The following is an 18,933-nucleotide window of genomic DNA, read 5'->3' on the forward strand; positions in this document are numbered from 1 at the left end:
GATTAGCGAAGGACAGCAGCAGCAGTTCTTCTTCCAGTGGGCTTCAAAGTTGAGCATCAGTTTCTACTTCAGCTTCTGAACGATGTCTAGCAGTGAGAGGCCCCAAGATATACTAGTTGATCTCCCATTCATTCTCCTGGGTCACACTCGGGCAACCAATCACTCAGAAGGGCATCCAGGCAGCCAATCAGGCGCACGGTGCATTCAGGCCATTCTTCTCCATCCAGACACTCAACACAGAATGTGGATTCGCACAAGCAGTCTGCCATTCATCACTACACGCTGCATTCATACCAGTTTCGGGCAGGGCTGTCTCAGTCATTGTGTCAACCACCAAGTACTAGACGCCCATAATACAGAATGCATATTCGTCACACACTCCATTCACCCAGGTCTCACCCATCGGGCGTACCCACAACATACAGTCATTGGGAAGGCTCCAGCCAGTCTGGCCTGGACTTCCCCACAACACAATATATGGAACTTCCACCCAACAGCCAGTCGGGAGGGGTGGGGGGAAGGGACAGTCGGGGCTTCCCAGGACTTTGGGAAAAGTAAGGTAACAGGCGATAGAAAGCAAGAGGCCACAGGGGCCATCTTGTTTCCTATCAGGAATCCACTGATTCCAATGACAGGGCATAGGCATCCCAAAATGGAGGATACTCAGAGCACCTGTCACTTCAGCACGGAGCTGCCACCAGCCCGTACCCTGCTCTGTGGACCACACACAGGTGCCCAAAAACACATACAGTAGGAGTACAGGGTCGTACTCCCACCCATGGGTGCCATAAGGGTATCGCAAGGGTCTGTTCACCAAACAAAATGCAGGAAGAGCTGCACCGCCAGGAGTCTCACATGAACTCCTGCGCGGGAAATAAGACCAAACACATGAAAAAAGCAATAGAGGACAAGGATACGGAGGCCCTGTCCCTCCGATGCATTTCCAGCATCACAGAGGGCTCTGTGCACAATAACACTTCCAGGCTTATCTGGACTGGCATCCTGGTTATGTCTGTAAAGAAGCCCATAAACTCTCACCCGGGCACCAAGGTCAGTATGACCTAGTGAAGACCCGGTTCAGAGGAGTACATCTCCCCCAGTAAGCTGCTGATAGTTCCCCTTCCCCCACTGAGATCTCATTCTCAGGCCATCCCTTACCCACAGCCACCCTTTGCATCTGCCTTGCTCATTCTTGGCTTTTTGCTTGGCCCTGCGGCAGGTCAGCTGTCCTTCAGTTTTTATATTTGTCGCTTACACTCCACAACCCTCCCGCGTTTCATTCCCCGTAGTCTCTCAAAGGTCTTGTAGCCCAGGTTGCCATAATCTGACTCTTGAGTGTGCTGGACCCTTGTGGACTCAGCCAGCACTTTTTTCTGTGGATGGGGCTTGTAACTCCGCCACGGGGATCTGAAAATAAACAAACCGCATTGATAACAAAACAAGGAGGGAAACTGAATTGAGAGGGCGTGCGGGGGATCTCGGCATCACCAGTGCAAAAGGTGGCCGAGTGTCTATGTATAGATGAAGGAGCAGTGGAGCCCTCGAAACTTCCTGCGCATCCTGCACTCCCTCTCATATGCCCACCGTCCCTCGACTTTACCTGAAACCCAGGACCTCCCTAACCAAGGCTCGGACCGGCCTATAGGGCAGCAGGGCCATGCCTGAACCAAAAATGCTAGTGTTGCCCCGTTCTTTTGGGTTAAGTGGGTCTGTTTGATGAGTTACCCCACCATGACCATTTGGTGAGTAAGTATTTTTTAAAATTGCACAATTTGCTTCACATTTTGTCAAACTTCACTTTGGGTGCTATTCATACATTCTGTCACAAAAAGGATACATTGACATTTGCAGCTGTATGACACATTTTCATTGGTGCCCGAGACAATATTATGCCCCAGCCCAACCCTACAAATCCCTGCCTTCGCACTCAAACTCCCACGCTGCCCCTTCTCCCGAGGGAAGTGGAGGTGAAGGCCTTGCTATTGGCAGTGGGTGCTGCACAGCCAAGGGCGCTGCCCACAAATCTCTCTCCCGATCGCCATGGGCACTCGGGAGTGTCCTACTAAACAGTTTTGTAAAGTGTGCCACCCTAAGTAATATGGGCCAAATTGTGTTGAGCATAAAGTCATAAAAATGCCATTCATTAGAGTCTTATATTATTGACGTGGCATTAAGTGCAACTGGAACCCTGGCAGCAACTCCAAGCCTAAATTGTTCTAGCTCGCAAAATAAAGTAAGTTGTGGTTAGTTATACGTTGTTAAAGCAGCGAGTGGTCGGCTGTGATGTAATATTTACTATTTGTCCCGACATCAAACTAACAGCTGACCGACAGAAGCTCCAGGTTGCCACATTCTCCAATGCGCAACCCTGACGGAACAGACCATGTCATACAGACAAAGAAGACGGACAAACATATTGCATAGGCCACGAGAAGGAGTATTGGAAAGAGAATGAGAAGGACCAAGCTTCAACTAGCACAATCCTGTTACTGCGGGAAATTGGTATCTATACATCTTGAAGAAAACAAATGTATGTTTTAACAAAAAAAGGTTTTTTAAATGAAATCATAATGTAGGTATAATTAGGACTAGCGTCAGCAGTTTTAAAGATGTTAAAAGAATCGAACGACGTTTTCTTTAGAAACGAAAACATGTTATACCAAGATGACCGTTTCAAATAAGACCACATATTACAGATTGCAGCTGTTGAATGAAACTATAGTCCTTTCTGCCTAGCATTCCGTTGTGTCTAGCCACCGAAGTCTAACCAATAGACTACATTTCCCAAGAAACACACAGTGACATGCGTCGTGAAACAGGAGTACTGTGTTGGTTCGTGGGATCGTGGTTTATGTAGTTTACTAATTAACGGAGATCGGTCTGCAAGCATTGGTCCCGGAAGTCGGGTAAACTACAATCCATGGCACACAAGGTTGGTAGCCGGCTGATGTGCGCAGGACAGCGTCGCCTACGTCGCGGCAACACACGAGGACAAGGAGTCGTTGGACTGAGTGCTGAGTCGGGTTTGGAGCTGCTGTTCGCGGGTGCCAACCACGCCGCCCAGTCTTGTTGGTGCTGCTGCGGGCACTTCCTGATCCCTGCTCTTTTCTGACAAGTACACCAGCAGTAAGGGCGGCGCGCACCCGGAAATGGATCCCAACGACACGGCGCCCGACTCCTGGGAGCAAGAGGACAGCGACGCCCTGGCCGAGGCCCAGCTCAGCAACTCCCTACTCAAGCTTAACGTGAACGCCCGGCCGTTCGTACCCAATGTGCACGCTGCAGAGTTTGTGCCCTGCTTTTGTTCTGAGGAGGAGCAGGAGGAGGAAGCGGCCCCACAGGGTAATTCTAGTTGAAGACTGTTTCGGGGACGCGGGAGTAGCCGGGATGGGGGCCGGTTTTGTACTATAAGGCAAGAGAACCGAGGTAGGTGGGTAGTGTGCAGGGAGGTTCTCATAAGGAAACCACCGGGTAAAGGCAAGGGTGGTGTATCGGAGACACGTGGCCGCTTAGTTGCCTATAGATGGCAGTGAAACATGCTATCGAAGCTCGGATTGGGCTGCGGACTCTAAAGAATTGTTCTTTTAAGACTGTGTGTTCAGCTTGTGCGGTCACATGTTTGACATTGTACGTAATTAGTTACTGCACGTGCCTAAAGTTTAAGGTCCCTGGGCGGGAGTGTGCCTCTATTTTGGCTTTGATGCCCGCCTCCGTTGTGGCCCCTGTCGGGACACGGCCAATGGTTATTACCCTCCCCGTTCCAACTGAAATCAGGTGTGTTTTGTCTGAGCCCGTTATCATTCTGAATCGGAAACCAATGATGAGTCTCTGGGCATCGTTTTTAAGTCTCCCATGCCATCACATAATGTCCAAGACCATATGCAAATCTTGCCCAAAATGCTAGGTCACATCCCTTCTACGTGAGAATACATGCAACCCAGAGAAGTTCCAGCCTCATTGGACCTCCCTCGTCAGGGAGGTGTGATTTGGGTCTTGTTTGAACCCAGAATGTTTGCAATGGCATTAGTGATATATAAATGCAAAATATAATGTAAATGCAACTATAAAAAGAAAACGCATCTAATCTATAAAAAAAGTAACACTAATTTTACACAGGTTTTGCCCTATATACGAATGAACTGATCCCGAAATCTAGACCGTTTACTAAAATCAAGAATAATAAAGTTGAACAACATTGTCTGAAATGCATGTTCTTAAATATTAGTTGCAAATACTTTTCAATACTACATCATTAATACACACGCTTTAAACCATATTAAGAGAATTCCAATACTGAACACTTCACTTGGTTAAAATAAAGTCCAACATTTTTAGACTCGTCATTTCTAGATAAATATAATGACTGTTTAAAATCCCAAAACAATTCAGTAATTAAAAACGAACCTAGCAAATGATTCCCAACGCCGAGATTGAAGGCCAACACAGACAATTATCAAATGATGCCGCGTTTCATATTCTTTGGCACCGAACCTGTAAAGCCGTGAATCCCTTGGTATTGTTTCCCTTGCAACGTGAACTTCTTTAATTAGAAATACATTCAATTTAAAGCGCAACATCGCATGTGTGTGCTGGCTCGAGGGATGGTTTAGTAGGTAAAAAGGCAACAAATTAAAAGCCTTAATTTCATTCTTCAAATTATATGAAAGATGATGGTTCATTGCTGAAGCCCAGTTATTGATCCAATCGATTTCAAATATTTTCTTTTTAACCCATTGTGGACAGGCTATTCATCTTCAGAGATATTGTAGCCATCTAACACTACCATACATTGATGTTTCCATTCACGCAAAACTTCACATACATTCCGATTCATTTCTACCTTTTAGGACAGAAAAACACAATGCTTAGGAGGTAAAAGCGTTCTTCACAATTGGACCCTTTTCCAGTCGACTCGGGCATGTAAAGAGATGAGGCCAACCTCATGCCTCAAAACTGATATCTAGGTTCCACGCGGTAGACTTAAGACCCACTTCCATAGTAGCGCTTCCACTTTAGCCCATGATATAGACAGCAAACTGGTTTCTGCTCTATAAAGGAGACGAGGGCCCGTTTTTTGATGGTAGTACTACACTAAAGGGGAGGCCACAAAGCGGCCACATTTGTTGTAAAAAAAAAAACCTTAATTCGGTAGCATTAGCCTTCATTTTTACTCTGCATATTTTCAAATGCGGAGCGCATTGAACTCCTGGCGGAGACGACACCCAAGTATTTAAAATTAGGGACCCCTTCCAAACGCTTATGTTCTTAAAAACCAATTAAATTTCGTCTTCCATTGCTTTGTATAATTTATCATTAAAATGTTTGATTAATAACATTAAATACAAGGTCCTTTTTGATTAAAAAAAAAATATGCATTTGCCGCTGCAAAGGCTCTCCGCAAACCTATGGGGGTTTGATCAAACAAAACATCAAATTGTAGCTTACCCAATCTTGGGGGGTAGGTGGGAGGGGTTATTTGATATCTTTTTAGAGATCATCCCGAGGCCACTAATGTACAAATTAAGAAGGGAGCCAAAACAGTCTTGGCGCAATCCATGGGTTGTTTTGGTCCAATCTAACAGAGTGGATGGCAATCGGCATACTCGCAATGCCTCGTGGACAGCCCACCTTGGATAATTTGACCCATAACATGGCCGTTTACGCAGTCAAAAGTCTGCCTAATATCCAGGAAAGCACAGTAGAGGACCTTCTCTTCTCGTTGGGCCTGCACTTGCAACAAATGAATAAAGCAACAATTCTGAGAGGTACTCATTGCTGCCATAAACACTGACTGACATGTATCCAATCAACCCTTCGATAAGGCCCACTTCTGTAGTTTCTGTAGGAAAAGAGCACCAAATATTTTGCTGGAGTAATCCAAAAGAGAAATTGGTAGATCATTTACAATATCCTTTCAATAACCAGCACCATTTATACAATTAAGCCATAAACAATTAAAACAAACTCTTATTATACACAAGCATTGGCAATGCCAACAGTTTGGTCTTTTGGGTAGGCATGGGAAAGGCACTGCCATAGTGTTATCAACTGGCCATTGATGGTAGCAGTTGCAAAATGGTGCGAGTACCCAGGTATCTAATAGCTGTGTCAAGAAAATGCTTATTTTGACCGCCATTTGGTTAGGTCACTATTATTCCATCGTAGCATGCATCATTTTGTGTTGGTGTCAGTTTGCCAGTCTCCGATTTCTTGTAGGGCACACAGGTTGGTACATTTTGGCAAGTAATTCAATTGGACATGACTATTCAGTAAGCGTTATAGTCACTTCCTATTGTTCTTTCACTCCGGAAACAAGTAGTTTCAGTAACACAGTGGACAGGATCAAAGACCCGGCCCGGCCCAGGAGGCAGGGGTACTCCTCTCAACCTTTGCCAGTAGGCCTATTAGGGAGTTTGCCAGAGCCAGAAGTCCTTGTGGGAAGGAGTCTACAAGTGTCTAGAGCAGTTCATGTATCCCCAGTTGAGCAAAGGTTGATTGACAAATATTGTTTGCATTATATTTCAGACTACCAATCTTTCCTATATTTTTGCATTAATGGAAGTTTGAAATTATGATGTAGTTTGCAATGGCCAATGTGTCCGCATTAAGTAAAGTGGGGTCATTTTTAGTTTGGGCTTATTAGGTGGCGCAGCCACCTATAAGCAGAACTATTGCATTAGAGTACAGATGGAGAGAAATGGCATATGAGGAGGGACACAAAACTTGAAGGTGTTGTTTAGTTAGTTATTTGCCCACCCATTGACTGCCCGTGGCCATGCTAATCCTATGGGCATTCCCACGCAGTTCCTGGCCCTCCCTAACACCTCCTCATGGGAACTCTGAGCCTGCTTTAATTAAGCCTTAACATCAAACTTTGCACTCAAAGTGCCGGCCAATGTTTTTCAAAGTAGTCTGAGAGTTGGTTACTTAATTGGAGTTGTAATCAGGCTGCAGGTGTAATAGAAATGTCTCACCAGGTCTGCCTTCAGCCACTCGATTAATAAGCAACTCTGTGCCCTTCACTGAAGTCCTGTTAAAAACAAGCATAGTCCACGCCAACAGTTTTGGCTTGTGTATAACTATTAGGCATTTGCCAGGCACTGCTGTTAGATACCCAGGTACTTGCACCATTTGTTGCTGCTACCATCAGTGGCCAGTTAAGACTACTATGGCTGTGCCTTGTAAGTGCCTTTCCCGTGCGTGGACAAAAAAATCCCATGCTTGCACAAAAGCCCAAACTGTTGGCATTGCTGTATGCTGTCCACAAAAACCTCAGATTCATGTCCTAGCCACCCAACATCGTGTAGCAAGAAATCAATCTCGAACAGGAACATGGTTTTGTTTAGTTTATTTGTTGAGCGCACCGAACCCTGAGGTATCTGGGCGCTTGAGCATAAATTATTTGTTTCAGGTACAATGACAAAGGCACGAGGACCAGGTTACAGAATGGTCAACCTGGCAACACATTATGGTACACTGGGGATCAATTCTCCCTCTTTGATTCTTCAGTACTGAGTTGCCTGGAAGCACATCTCCAGTATGCACACCGTAAGCTTTGTCTCTGGAGGATATCTCAGCGGCACATGCTCACCTTGGAAGCAAGACGGCGTGGAGCAACACAGGTTCGATCCCCGGGTCCGCCCTTAGAAACCTATGGGTATTAAGTATGTTATAAATAACCTATCATATTACGGTACCAGACACTCGAACAGCCTCCTTGCGGATCTATAATCTGATCCTTTCTTCAGGAAGCTTGTCTTGTGTAGGAATTTTACCAGACCTAATGCCTCCCCTGCCAACCCTCGCTGTGACTGCTGTGCTTGAATTTTTGCTCCTTCATTTGGCCCATTTACAAGGCTATCTAGAAGACCTAAAAATGTGGACCCTCCACTTGCCGTTGGCTAGCGATAATTGATTCTTGAAAGTAAGAAACTTTGTGCTTTTTGTATGTGGACAACTGAGGGAGCAAGTGCCTTTATGCATAAGTAACTTGCAACTGACATGTTTTACTCCTGCCATTGAAGACACTTGATGTGCATGTTCAAATGAGACACGATCTCCAATCGCTCTGTAGGCCTTTCCTCCATTGACTATACCACTCAACACCCAAGTTTTCTGTTCAGTGACTGCAGTGTCGCTGAAAGGAGTACAGACCTGCACATGATTCTAGAGTTTGCAATAGTGTCTGGTATGAGATTGAAGTGCTTGTGTCTCACGTAAAAAAAAAACAAAAAAACTTGAAGGCATTTTTAGTTTTGTATCGTTTTTTCCCCCTTAGTATGCAATTGGCTTTTTCATCAATTCACATAGCGGGAAGATGCCCTCAAATAGTTGTGCCCATTATGAAGACTCCTCACCTCAGTGTAAACAATGATTTCACTGCAAGAAGAAGTAGCCCTAGTCTCTCAAACAGCGGTTTTCTGGATGTGCTTTTGAAGATAATAGAAGAGCGGATTGCTTGTGGGCCCGCTGTCTAGCTGATGGAGAATAGACTTAAGATGCTATTTGGAATTTGGTAAGTAGGCATGCTGCTCAAGCTTAAGGTGGTTTGTTACCCAGTAGTGTGAAGGCTTGTGTACTGGGGAAGAGTTGAAGAATTCTGTGTCGGAAGCACATCAATAAATAATTTGGCACCGTGGTATATCAATTGAGTCTGTCCTGTGGACACATGTTGCCTGTGACAAACTTTTTGCAACGTCACAGCTTATTCGCCCGCATTGAAAAGAGTCGCAGGGAATTGCCAGAATTGAAGTCTATTGCAGGGTTGTTACCTTGTGTACGTCCCAGACTTTGGCTAGAGCAGTGTACTGTTCTACTGCCATCAGTGGAAGCTTCTAATTACATGATTAGATACGAAGTTCAGGGTCTGAGTGGGAACACTAGACAATTTCATGGTTGACCATGAAGCTCTTGCGGTTTACCAGGTGTATGTTCAGCTGAACGTTCAGTACCATTGGTAGTTTTCGCATGATGATGATGATTTATTGCATGTATCTGAATCAGGGATGTTGGAAACCTATTTTCCATTTACCGCGAACACACTTTGTATTAAATGGCAAATGCAAGTTTCACTGTGCATGCTTGGCAGCATTGCACCAAATATGAAGTGTGCTTATTGCGACAGGCACCATTTTACAAAAACCACTGGTAAATATGTTGTCGCCTTGGGGCGAGTGCGTCTCTTGTGTAAAGTAGGGAGCTCGCCCTGCAGGTCTAGTGCGATTTTATCGTAATATTTATTTTTTGAATTTGCAAGGCCTGCTAATGCTACATTGCCATTTTGGAAGCACAGCAACGTAATACTTTTTTCTGATGCTTATGAATCGGCTTAGAATCAAATGCTGTGCATATGGTCCGACATCTAGTGGTAACTGCAGAATATTGCACCTTGTCTTTCAAGGATCGAAAGGGGACGTCGACATGTGCGTGCCTATAACACTATCCCTGTGACGTGTAGGGTACCCAAAATCCCTCGTGCGTCGAGGTCCCTCATATTGTTTTTTTCTGCCCAGCTAGCTGGTCGCCTTATGCAGAGCTCTTACCTAATTGCAATATTGTTATAATTCCTGACCTCCGGTTGTTTCTAGGTTATTCGCCCCCCTCTTCGACGATTACTTCCTAACCACCGCCTAAGACAGCGAGAACAGAATTCGACAGCTAGTGATACGGTTGGCACTGCCGACCACATGGCCTGGCCTTCTGGCTGGCCTCTACAGTAGGGAGAGTGGGGTCTAGGGTTTATTTTTTGGCAAGGATGTCTTTCCTTCTCCCCTCTATTTGCCCTTTTGGTTTTGCTGTCGCTTTAACACACCTGAGCTATGGACAGGACATTGTTTCAATTTTGCCCTTACTATAAGGGAAAATTTCCATGGAAAGACCAGCACCGGCGGTGCAATAAGCGTCTCCCCCTCAATCAAAATGAGGCCTCCTGTTGACACTGCCAACTCCTGCGTCTTAAGATGATCAAGGCGCGTCGGGTGAAGTGGTCAGCGGCCTACGCCATGTCGCAGGCTGATGGGAGCTCCCTCGCAGCTGCCGAAAGTGATGAGGACCTAAGCAACGGGCATGGCTCCGATATGGATGCCATTGACCTCACATTGGAGCACTCCACGATGTCCGGCCCCACCAGACACGACGAGAGTCCTGCTGTGGGGAATGTACACCCCGGCGACATGGACGCACACAATGCCGTGAAGAACTAACACACGACCCACGGTACTGCCTCGGCGGGGCAGTTGAAGCGGGCCAAGGTGTCAACGGGCGTGCCGGGTTACTCGACGGTACCCGCTGATTCGCGTGATCCGCAGCCCTCCCTGCATCTGCGTCAGCGGCATGCCTCAGGGCAGTCTACAAGTAAGGGCACCAAACTCACAAGGCCGTTGAGACGCCTCCTGAGAGCGTGCCGGCGGATAATGCTGTGGTTATGTCGAAATCTACAATGCTGCAGTCCAAACCCTTCCTGATAACGCTGAACATACGCGAGAGTCTTGCTAAGATTGTTTTGGCGGACAGCAAACAGACAGGTCAAAAAACGAGTCTAAATGCCAGGAAGGGCTATTCTGAGAGTCCCCAGTCCTTATCTAGGACTCTCCTGGATAAATGTCGACATCCTAGGTAGGAAAATCCCCAGGAGGAGTCCTTTTCCCCCCTCTAGACCCCTCTGGTTCCTCTCCATGGACCAGGGAAACATTTGAAGATTGTATGCAGAGACTGGAAAAGTTTGTGGACTTCAAAGAGATTCACTCCCAAGAGGCCTAGGGAAGAGGACCTTTAACCTACAGTGGCCAAATTCCAAAAGTCCTGCCCATTTCATGAGGCTGTCTGACCTTACTGATCAAGAAGACTTCTTTGACCCTTATTTAAAGGACGATGACCCTTTTCAAGATCCCTTGGATCAGGCACAGGATTATGAGGATGAGAGCCAGTGGATAACCCACCTTTGCTGTCCCCTACCCATACCCCGGATCCTGATAGTAGATGTATGGATCCGGCCGCCTCCCCACCTCTGCGCCAGGCATCACCTGTTGATGACCAAATGGCGTTTCACGCTATTCTGAAGAAACCAGCTGATCACTTTTAGATAGACACGCATTAGGCGGTGCTAGATTGAGATTTTGTGGAAGACATTTTAAAGGAGAAGCACCCTGCCAGCCAGGCTATCCCTTTACTTAATTCCATCAAAAGGCGGATCGCCCCTTCATTATTAACACCTTCTCAAACCTGGGCTGTTAATCCACAGCTTTTTCGCCCCTCCTCTTCTGACCCCCTGTATATTCGGAGCCATGCCACCCCAGATTCTCTTGTGGTCACGACAAGTAAAGGGGCATGGGTCCCCTTGTCCACAGACGAGGCACTGCCGGACAAAGAGTGTAAAAATTGGTATGCTCTTGGGAAAAGAATCGCTACTGTTGCAGCGTATTCCACCAGAACAGCCAACAACACCACGCTGTTGGTCAGCTATTCTAATGTCCAATGGAACCTGCTGCAGGAGGGCCTACAAGAAGTCCCAGAACCAGTGCATTCTCGCTTGCTTACAATTATATTGGAGGGTAAACAGGTGAACCATAATATCCTCAAGAACACATTAGATGCTGCTGAGACAGAAGGGAGGACTTTAGCCCAGGGTACCCTTTTGAAAAGCCATGCCTGGCTACCAGAGACACAAGCGTCTTTAATCAACGAACCGGTTGAAGACTCTAACCTGTTTGGCAAGGCTGTTGATGAGGCGCTGGAAATGGCCAAGAAGGAGCATGAGACGTTAAAGACTTTGAATCAAATCACTCAGACCCTTTCAACAGAGAGTGGGAATTCTCGCAGCTCGTTTCGCGGGCAGTCATATTCTCGTTCCCTTCATAACCAATTTGGTTCGGGTAACAACTGGTCCTCCAGACAAGGGGCTGCCACCTCTAATCAATATCCACCCAGAGGACAACACTGTGGGAAAGGAAAGGGTCACAATGCCACCCCCAGAGGCTCCCCAAGCTCCAGTCAGGAATGACTCTCAGATCCGGGTCGCCTCCCATCCTCCCCTACCCCTCCCCCCCCCGGTTGGCCGACGTATAACATCATTTCTATACGCATGGGAGGGGATTACCACAGACCAGTAGGTGCTCAAGACTGTCACCCACGGTTATTGCATCGAGTTCAGCCAGCCACCTCGATTCAGACCTCCAAGATCCAGGCGTCTGTCACCAGAGCACCTCAAGAACCTGCTGCAAGAGGTCGAGATCCTGCAGTAAAAGGGCACAATCGAAGTCGCCCCCGTTCTATGGGTAAACAAGTGTATTTATTCAGTGTACTTCCTGGTACCCAAAAATGATCTCATCACGCGCCCTGTGGTAGACTTGTGCCCAGCGAACAAGTTTGTCAAACCCCAAAAGTTTTGTATGGTAACACTGCAAGAGGTAATTCCCCTACTGACGCAGGGGGATTAACGCCTACATTTATTCCTAAGTTCCATGTGAACAAGTCTATAGAACTACCACATTCTTCCAGAACCCCACTAACCCACTAACGTGGCTGAAAGACGCCTACACACACTAGATGTGCGCAGGGCAGTAATGTACTATCTGGAAAGAACTAATCCATTAAGCCAGACAAAGCAGTTTTTCGTTAAGTGGCGGCTGGTAGAGAAGGGGATCCTGTCTCTAAATCGACCATCTCATGGTGCGTTGTCAATTGCATCACACTCTGCTACACAATTGCATCACACTCTTGCAAATGTTCCTCTCGAATCCATTAGCAAAGCGGCAACCTGGAGTTCTGTACGCACCTTTACAAAACACTATTGCCTAGACACTCCCTCTAGGTCTAATTCTCAGATGGGACAAGCAGTACCAAAACCTCTTTTCACTACTGTTCCTTCTCACATCCCACCACCAACTCTGGGTACTGCTAGCTCGTCAATGCACACCATGTGATATTAAGCAGATTCACAAGCATCGAAGATATGCATAACTTGCCGTAATAAGGCTCCCTCACGGCAGAAAAATACAATCAGAGGGACCTCGACGCGTGAGGGATTTCGGGTACACTACACGTCACGTTTCGGTTAGTGTTACAGGCACACCCATGGCGACGTCCCCTTTCGATCCTCGAAAGACGAGATGCAACACTCCGCAGTTGCTTTGTGATGGTTTGATCCGTCTGACAAATTATTTCATTCTCTAAACTTTCTCTTGCTAACCTTCACATGTCTAGCACACTGCAATATTGTATGCATGTATTCCCAGCTTTTAAAGGGCTCCATCACCGAGAAAAATGTTGTTACTGCCAGTCCCATCCTCTAACATGGCACACTGTATATTCTTTCTTCATGTGATCACTCCTCTAATGCAGTCTGCCATCTTGATGCAGTGCGTGCCTTAGACCTCTTTAGACACAACTGCCATCTCAGTTTCATCACTGTATAAAGGAAATAAAAGGATAAGCCTCTTCATACATTTGCATACTTGGTGAACATAAAATGTACATTTTTGGAATAGTATACAATACCGCTTTCTTTTTTTATCAACAATCTTAGGGAAAATCAGAATTGCGCACAGGGATCACGGCATTATTTTTGGAGGAAGCACACTTTTTAACGTAAGCGAGACTGATTGTTAACAGCCGTATTCTGACCCTCGTTTCCAGACTGACCACTGCTTGTTCAGCGACCTAGGACTAACAGGTTAAAGTTTATGGGGTGATCGATTTGTCTGTGATTATTAAAAAAAAATTCAAAGGCCAAAATACTGTTTTTTTTGTTTTATTTTAATTTTGTTTTTTACTGCATATTTATGCGGAGGGAGACCCCCATACCCCTCCCTCTTGTTATAAACCTAACTCGCCACCCTCATAATTATGGTAAAATGGGGCTCATGAAATCCGGTATTTTGGGCTTTGACATTTTTGATCCTTTATTTTTGTATGATCCCGTCTATAGAGCTCATTACAGATTAATTGTAGAAGGAATCTCTAATTTGTTGCATGGGACATATACTGGGATTTGTTTGCAAATCACATTTTGTCGTGGACTGTCTCAAATCGGAGGCCATAGATAAGTTCACCTACTGCAGGAAGGGTTGTTTTTTTTCTATATCTTTACTAACCACACCTACTTAAATGTTATGTTATTTGATATTTTTATAGGGCTTTACTTGTATTATGTATTTGAATTGATGTCAGGTTACTGACCCTTTGGCAGACCTTAGTGTGTTAAATTCCATGCACGCACCTAGGATTTAGAATTTCAATCGAGCGACTGTTAAGTTGTTAACACTGTGGATTGCTGTCGGTGACTGACGGCTGGAATGAATTTTTCATAGGACTGTGCCATTTTCAATGTTGCACAGTCTTAAAGGTTGAGCTGGGGTAATATAAATCAGTCGAGGGTGCAACATTTCGAATTGCATGCTACTAGACCGCCTTAAAGTCACTCGCCGCTGCCTCATTACTATACATACAGGCAGCACAGCATTTCTTACTCACCAAGTGTTTGTTATCGCTAGCTAATGGCTAGTGACCAGTGCACGTTTTGTACCCTGGATCAGTCGCATCAATCCTAGTGTCAACTGTCTACAGTTGAGCACTCTACTATACATCACCCTGCCAGATGTTTTGGCCTACAACTCTGATTAATTACATAGTTCAAAATTTGCACTTGCCGTTGGCTATTGGTAATGGACTCTTGGCAAGTAAGAAATAGTGTGCTATATGCATGTGTGGAATTGAAGTGGCGGGTGCCTTATCTTTGGCTAGAAGCTTAGAACTTGAAATGTTGGGGTAGCTTTTTTTTTTCCCTCTTCTTCTTTGTACCTCTAACTTTGGATTCCTACTCTCAACATCAATGATTATCCTGTGTGTTTGGTATTGTAGTTTGTCTGCCTAGTTGGCAGTAAAGTTGAGGAGTGGTAGTTTCCTCCGTTACAATAGTGGTATGTGTATCTGGCTGATGCAGTCGTGTTTCCCGCCCTGTCGGTTGGCGATGTTTGGGTTAGAGGAGGGTGGACTACCCCACCTTGACCATCCCTTGAGGGATTCTTACCTACTTAAGTGTTCTAAGTGTATGTGGACATGGGCGGTTGGGGTCTGTTCTTTTTTCTTTTAGGAAGTCTGCTCTATGAATTGTTCTGTACGTTATGCACATCGTTTTGAAATTGATCGCTGTTTTATTGGTAGCCAGTGTAGCAATTTCTGTGCTGGGGTAATGTGTTCTTAGTAGTAATTTGAGCAGGAATCTGGCCGCAGCATTTTGGATGCGCTGAAGTTTCTTTAAGTCGTTCTGGCATTTCTAGGTATAGGCTGTTGGCGTAGACTACTCTGGACATGAGTGCGATGATGGTGAACGAGGAATAGCAGGATCCTTTTAACTGCGCGTAGGAGGAAGAAACCTTTCTTGATTATAGCGTTTACTTGTTACTCAAGTGTTAGTTCGTTGTCCATTAAAACTCCCAGGTTCTTTACTATCATTGATAGAGTCTGTGCTGTTCCCAGTTCAGTCGGCCATGGGATGTAGTTATTGTGTTCCCTGCCTTTTGGATATGATCATTATCTGTTTTGCCTGGGTTGAGTTGTAGACTGTTAGTGTTCATCCAGCTGTAGAGTTCTTTTAGGCAGTCTTCCTGTGTTGTTTCCTTGCTGTGTATCCTGTATTTTGTAGACTATCTGTGTGTCATCAGTGTTGTAGCATGTGAGGCCGTGTTTTTTGATGAGCTTGATTAGTGGCATCGGGTATAATTTAAAAAGCAATGGGGGTGAAGGAGGATTCCTGTAGTATTCTGCAGGTGGATTCCCTTGTAGTGGATTTGAAAGGTTTGATCTATATGGTTTCTGTTCTGTTTGTTAGGAAGGATTTAATCCGTTTTAGGGCTGGGTCGGTGATTACTATTTCTTCCAATCTCCCGATGAGGTCATGGTTGGCTGTCAAATGCTGCAGAGAGATCCACAAGTATTAGAGCTGTGCTTTAGTTTGAGTCTGCATTCACCTTTCGATCGTCCCAGATTGAAAGCAGTGCCGTTTCTGTTCCCCATCGGTTTGAAGCCTACTTGTGCTTGGTCCAGCAGTTAGTGATGTTCTATAAATTCTTGTGTTAGTCTATGTTTCGAGTATTTTCACTGGTTAAGGGATGTTGGAGATATGTCTGTAGTTGGAGAGGTCCTCCACGTTTCCTGCTGTGTTCTTGAGAAGCGGCTTGATGTATGCCAATTTGAATGATCTCAGCAATTTCCCATGTTGAAAGTGATGTGTTGAAAAGGTTTCTGCAGTATTCCATTGGTGTTCCTTGTCTGAGGATTGTTTTTTGTATGCCTGAGAGACATGGAGCCATGAGGGAGCCTGCTGTGTTGCTTTTGCTTGCCAATTTGACGAATGTCTCAGCTGATAAGGATATTGGTATTGTATTTGCAGCGCGCTCATACACATATATTTCAGAGCGTGAGAATTCTTTGGGGGAGGCTTCAGAGTTAGTTATGGCGATCCTTGGATGGCTGGGTGGGTTGCATGTTGTAGTTTCTTGGTCTGCTTTGTATGATCTGTTGGATGGTGCTGATTTCGTTTTTGAAGTGGTCTGCAAGGTCTTTGCATAGTTTCAGTGAAGGTATAATTGTGTTGTTGCAGCCATGGAGGTTTCGTTTATGATTTTAAACAGTTCTTTTGTGGTGTTGGTGGCTTTGGTGATTCTGTTGTCGCATTTCTTTTTGGCCTTATGGATTTCCTTTTGGTATGAGTGGATTTGCCATTGGAATTGTAATTTCTTCACCTGCTGTTTTTTTTCCCTCCATTCTAATTCAAGCATCCTGTTTTCTCTTTTCATTGTGGTGAGTAGCGTGGTAAAGCGTTTTGCTGTCGCTCTTTTACGCAGTGGGGGTTGGAGATCTCGTCTTGTTTTGGTGATCCAATTGTGAAGTAGTTATGTTTTTCTGTCAAGGTCCAGTTCGTCTACTGTAGTTGCCGGTGGTTTGTTGATTTGCAGTAGTTCTACCAAGAAGTCATTTTTGATGGTCCTCCAATTTTTTTTCATGGTAGTCAGTAGTTTGTTGGATTGATTGGCTGATGATGAGGTGATCGCTTCAGAGGATCTGTATTTGTGCCGCCGCGGTAATGAGGTTTTTGTTGACGATTGCGTCACACAGCCCCAATCGCCAATGCAAACTGTCCTATCTCCCCGGCCGAATGGATCGTCCGTTTTGCCTCCCCATCTACACCCCTGACCCTGTGTCCATTCAGCTTGAGGAACCCAAGACTAGATTCTCGCCTCACCTGCAACAAAATGACATACAGAGCTCCTGCTCCACTTGACCCCAGCAGGGCGATCTATTCTCAGACCATAATCCGTTCTCGCAGTAAAACCTGCTCTCCTGATCACTCTATTCCACTACCTGGAGCGCCAGACACTGCCACCCCAACTGTCAAAGGAGCTCTTACCAATGCACTCTCCTTGCTCGCCCACGCCCTTGACATTGCTGACCTCATTACTACTAACCAATTGGACTTCCTCCCCGTAACAGAAACCTGGCTACACCCTGCGGCAGGACCTACCCTATCACTAGCCATCCCAGATAACTATACAATCATCCGAACAGACTGAGGCACTGAAAAAGGTGGCGGAGTGGCCTTCATAGCCAAATCACACTTGAACCTTAGATAATTCCCGAACGCAGGCCTCCCTTCAGCGGAACTTCTGTTAAACTCCCACTTTCAGCCACCTGCACCCTTCTACTTCACCTTACCTATCTACCCCTTGCGGCCATCTCCTCCTTTGAGGAAGACATTACCCACCTTTTGACCCAAAATACTAAACCAGGCTCACAAATCATTATGTTGGGAGATCTCAATCTAGGTCTTCATGACTAATGATCCAAACGCCATCACACAGCTCAACTTCAAAACATATTAACAAACCTACCCATACCAAGGGTAGAACACTGGACTGACTGGCTGACCTTAACTGCTCCATTACAATCCTTGACAACGCGCCTTGTGCCTGGTCAGACCACCACTGCATCACCATCTCCATACAGAACAGTGCCCACACTAACGCAAACACTGCCTTTGCCCCACAATCCCTGTCCAGAAATAAACGCAACATGACCCTAGTCAACACTACCTCTGCTACAGCCCATCGGTGATTTTCCCCATAGCTCAGACATGGACCCATCCTCTCTGGTTGATCTGTACAACGGCACCATAGCACAAGCCCTAAATAAAATTGCCCCACTAAAATTAAGAAAGGCTTAACCGGTTCACCATTTAAATAAATGGTTCTCTGCCGAATTAAAAGCACTACGCAACGCTAAAAGATCATCCGAAGCCTGCTGGAGAAAGTCCCCTTGAATCCCGAATAAGGTAAAGTTCTCTACTGCCGCAGCTACTTAAAAAGCTGCCATTACTAATACCAAAAGAGAGCTCTACAACGCTAAAATTCAGAACGCAAAATCTGGTACTAAAGAGCTCTTTTCTATTCTAAGGGAACTGGCGTCTAATGCTACGCATACAGAAGACTGCACTAAGGACAAAGCCTGGTGCACTAATATTCAGAAAGCCTTATGAAACAAAATAGCCTTATTACAAGCCAAAATCAAGACCAAAAAGAATAGCCTCGCTCACAGTGCCCATTCACACAAACTGCCTGTCTCACAATCTCCCTCGTGCCACCAATTCTACATTTCCCCTGTCACTACTGAAGAAGTGGAAAATATCATCATGGGGCTTAAACCTTCAAATTGCCAGGGTGACACTTGCCCAGCTCCAGTTATCAAGGATGGAGCTGAAGAGTTAACACCCTTCACCACTGCCTTGATTAATTCATCCTTTAGAAGCTGCTCAGTCTCCAACCTTAAAGAGGCATGGGTCATGCCTCTCCTCAAAAAACCCAGCCTAGACCCAACCTACCAATTACAGACCCACCCATGTAATTGTGTTCATGTTTTTTAGGTCTCTGTTAAAACTTTTCA

The 18,933-nt window shown here is 45.5% G+C and overlaps 1 protein-coding gene across 1 annotated transcript in view; it reads left to right on the plus strand.

The window, feature by feature from the left end:
* Positions 1 to 2,913: 2,913 nt before the first annotated feature.
* GSPT1 (G1 to S phase transition 1) overlaps positions 2,914 to 18,933 on the plus strand; it is a 647,462-nt gene continuing 631,442 nt past the window's right edge. Inside the window, exon 1 of the mRNA XM_069645596.1 lies at positions 2,914 to 3,342. Coding sequence (XP_069501697.1) covers positions 3,150 to 3,342 — 193 coding nt within the window. The 5' untranslated portion in view covers positions 2,914 to 3,149. The remainder of the gene's footprint in view (positions 3,343 to 18,933) is intronic.

The sequence above is a fragment of the Ambystoma mexicanum genome, chromosome 2p (assembly GCF_040938575.1).
Source record: "Ambystoma mexicanum isolate Mex_15411 chromosome 2p, UKY_AmexF1_1, whole genome shotgun sequence".
Taxonomy (NCBI): Eukaryota; Metazoa; Chordata; class Amphibia; order Caudata; family Ambystomatidae; genus Ambystoma; species Ambystoma mexicanum.